General features: G+C 42.7%; 1 protein-coding gene across 1 annotated transcript in view; it reads left to right on the top strand.

The window, feature by feature from the left end:
• The window catches only part of LOC122552259 (retinol dehydrogenase 8-like), a 23,623-nt gene extending 21,266 nt beyond the window's left edge, over positions 1 to 2,357 (top strand). The window contains exon 7 of the mRNA XM_043694947.1: positions 1,145 to 2,357. Coding sequence (XP_043550882.1) covers positions 1,145 to 1,372 — 228 coding nt within the window. The 3' untranslated portion in view covers positions 1,373 to 2,357. The remainder of the gene's footprint in view (positions 1 to 1,144) is intronic.
• The last annotated feature ends 1,553 nt before the right edge of the window (positions 2,358 to 3,910 follow it).

Raw genomic sequence — 3,910 nt, 5'->3', positions numbered from 1 at the left:
GTCTGACCTATCACCCTCACCTTGACCTCTTTCCACCTATCACATTTCCGACGCCCCTCCCCCAAGTCCCTCCTCCCTATCTTTTATCTTAGCCTGCTGGACCAACTTTCCTCATTCCTGAAGAAGGGCTAATGCCCGAAACGTCGATTCTCCTGTTACCTAGATGCTGCCCGACCTGCTGCGCTTTTCCAGCAACACATTTCCATCTCTGATCTCCAGCATCTGCAGACCTCACTTTCTCCTTCTATGACCACATACCCTTAACTAGATGGGCCTTTTTCAAAGGCAGCAGATAAACTAAAAGATTTAGCAGTGTGGTCCCGTATTCCTGATCAGGTATGGATATTGCCAAAGGAAAGGGATTCTTTGGCTGTGATGCCCATCCACTCATGGTGAGGAGTCTGAGGCAAATCACTGGAAAGTGCTGAATGTCCACTGAGCTCTATCGATGTCTCCAAGAGGAAACGGGACAAGGATTGACAACACAGGAGCAAAGACATGCCCATTTCACATGAAAACATTTGGAGAGATGAGCATATTTGCTCACTGCAATCCTTGGCTCAGATACTTTGTCAACTGTTGCACATTCATTCCATAAAGACTAAAAAGACTATGAAATCATAAAATATAGGAGCAGAATGAGGCTATTTGGTCCTTTAAGTCTGCACTACCGTTTGGGCTTATCTGATCTGTTTCTTAACCCCATTCTTCTGCCTTCTCCCAGTATCCCTTGACCCCCTTATTAATCATGCTTATCCATCTCTCTCTTAAGAGAATCCATGTTTCATGCTCAGAGATTCGTCCACCATATGGAAGTCTTAGAAACCCAAAAATGCTGTGGAATTTTTTGTTTTCTCAATGACTTAGCCTCAACAGCCTTCTGCCATAGATTGACCACCCTCTGATGGAAGAAATATCACTTCATCTCATTAAAAGGAGTCCCTCTTGCATCAATTCAACATATGTTCAGCTGTGCCAACCAGTGTTGGGTTTGAGTTCAATAAGACTGTTCACATTTGTAAAGTTAACTGGGTGCAGTGGGGAAATGGGGCAGGGGAAGGCAGTGGGAATGCAGATTAATTGGGTTTGTGCTTGTGAATTATGAAAATCTCGGCTTATGTCATTTTTCTGATCCTGTTAACAGCACACAGTGAAGGTGATTACATCCGAAAAGCCTCCGTTCCGTTACCAGACCAACAGTCTGTACACTCCACTCACGACATTGAAGTTTGCTGACCCAACTGGGAAGCTGCACCTTGACACTTACTACAAAATGATCTTCCAACATGACAGGATATTCAATGCAAGCCTCAGCCTTATCAAATTCTTAAGAGGGAGAAGTGGAAACCAGCCGGGAAGAAAACACTCTTGATTTCAATCCAGCTCAAATATTTGAGTATTTCCTCTGGGCTTTTGCCTGAAATGTCAATTTTCCTGGCCCTCGGATGCTGCCTGACCTGCTGTGCTTTTCCAGCACCACTCTCATCTTGACTCTATTCCTTCTACAGTCTGATTCAGATAATATGTGTTTGTCACAAAGTTGTTTAGTTTACCCTTATTCAGGGAAATAGGGATAACAATCAAAGTAACTAACAACGCTTGGTTGATTCTGGGTTGCCTGGGTTACAACAATGATTGAAATTTCAAAGTGGTTCATTGGCTATAAAATGCTTTGGGGAGTCCTGAAGTCACGAAGGGGGTGAAAAACTCAAAACTTTTCTTTCACTGTTCTAAAACGAGCCCAGACAATGATTGTTAAATGTCTCTAAGATAAGGAGCAATAAAGATGCGTAACTTCAAGTAATTCTAGTTATAAAAAGGAATTAAACAGAAATATAGAGCTTTTATCAATTTACTTTAATTAAGAGGAGGCCATTTTTAAAAAGTCCTACTTTTGGGGCAATAGCTGACAGGTTAAATGGTTTCCTTTTCCGTGGTCCCAACTGTGCTCATAATGAAAGCAGTGAAACAAACCAGACTTTGATGACTTCTGTGAAGGAGAAGATAAATAGAAGCTGGAGTCTTCAGTAGGTGGGAAGTATTTGGGAAAGGTAGCTTAACGTTTTAGATTACAAGTCAATTAAAATAAAAACAGCCCTCGGAAATTGTGAATGCAAATCCTTGTTCTCCATTTACTTTAACAAATTGCAACTGTCAAGGTAGACAACTTACTCCCTGTGGTAGGAACAAGTCATACTTCATTATTCCTTTTAGAAGCACTTTCCTTCAGAAGACTTGGACCTTGTCTCACTCACCGAATAAAAGATGTATTTAGTGTGCATGTATTTCACAGTGGGCGGCACGGTGGCTCAGTGGTTAGCACTGCTGCCTCACAGCACCAGAGACCTGGGTTCAATTCCCGCCTCAGGCGACTGACTGTGTGGAGTTTGCACGTTCTCCCCGTGTCTGCGTGGGTTTCCTCCGGGTGCTCTGGTTTCCCTCCACAGTCCAAAGATGTGCAGGTCAGGTGAATTGGCCATGCTAAATTGCCCGTAGTGTTAGGTAAGGGGTAAATGTAGGGGTATGGGTGGGTTGCGCTTCAGCGGGGCGGTGTGGACTTGTTGGGCCAAAGGGCCTGTTTCCGCACTAAGTAATCTAATCTTCTCGTGGTGAGACAGCGTCTGGAGTACTGTGTCCAGTGCAGAAGGGTGTTAATGCTTTGGAAGCAGTTCAGAGGTTTACTAGACTAATTACCTGGAATGAGTGGATTGCCTTATGAGTAAAGGCTAGACAGGCTAGGCCTGTATCCTCTGGAGTTTAGCAGAGTCAGAGTCAGAGGTAAATTAAATGTAACGTGAGATTGAGGGGACTCGAACAGGTGGATGAAGAAAAGAGGCTTCCTCTTGCAGAAGAATCTAGAACGAAGGGTCAAAATAAGGGAGCGCCCTTTTAAAACAGATTAGGAAACATTTTTTTCCTCTCAGAGAAATAATGTCTTTGGAATTCCCTGCAAAAGATGCCGAATCTTTAACTTCTTTTCAAGACACATGTAGATAGACTCTTGCTGATCAAGAGGATGAAAGATCATCAGGGAAATGCAGGAATGTACAGTTGAGGTTAAAATCAGATCAGCCATGAACGTACTGAATGATGCAGTGGGCTGGAAGGGCTGAATGGCCTATTGCTGTTCCTTGTTTGTATGTTTCTGTGAAAAGAAAAACGGCCTTGGGTGCTTTTGGAAACAAAAAATTGCAATAGCAAAAAAAACTGAATCATGGTTTCTGGTGTCAACCAGTCTTTGTTGAAAGGATTTGTCTGTATCGATACAGCTTGGGCGTGTTTGTTTTCGAATGGGGAAAAAGGAGGCAGCTTCAAATTGTCTAAACATTGCAGCACAGTGGATGCCAGATGTGGCAAAGTACTTTCAATTTTCACTCAATGCTTTAATATCGCACTGATGTAAGTTTTTACAAATAATCAAATAATTTGTGAAAATGATACCACACAGCTTCATAGCAGTGTAATCAGACAGAAGTTAACATCGGGCCAAAGGCAGAAGCCTGGGAACAGGTAATCAAAAGCCTGATTAATGATGCAAGTTTTCAGAAGGATTTTTAAAAAGAAAAAGTGGAGAGGTTTGGGGTGGAATGCCCAGTGCTTTGGACTTGGAGGCACAGTAGCCAATGGCAAGATGAAGGTCGGGCAAAAGCTGCAGATAATCAAAAAGGGAAATAGACTCTTCCCTTTCACAGCCAGTCTGCACCACTGTGCTGCGTGGAAGACTCCCACATTCTGTTACTTTCTCTCGAGAGATAGAGAACATGCTGTTGAAAGCTACAACTCTCCAAGAAACTACAACCAAGCAAAAGATTGTAGAGATAGAAGTACATTACTGGACAATAACACAATTAAAAAAGGGGCCCACCAACTACATCAAGGACATCAATGCAGGTTTACAAACATCACTTCA

This window comes from Chiloscyllium plagiosum, chromosome 8 (genome assembly GCF_004010195.1).
Source record: "Chiloscyllium plagiosum isolate BGI_BamShark_2017 chromosome 8, ASM401019v2, whole genome shotgun sequence".
Taxonomy (NCBI): Eukaryota; Metazoa; Chordata; class Chondrichthyes; order Orectolobiformes; family Hemiscylliidae; genus Chiloscyllium; species Chiloscyllium plagiosum.
The sequence above is the reverse complement of the archived record's forward strand: the minus strand, read 5'-3'. Positions and strand labels throughout refer to the sequence as shown.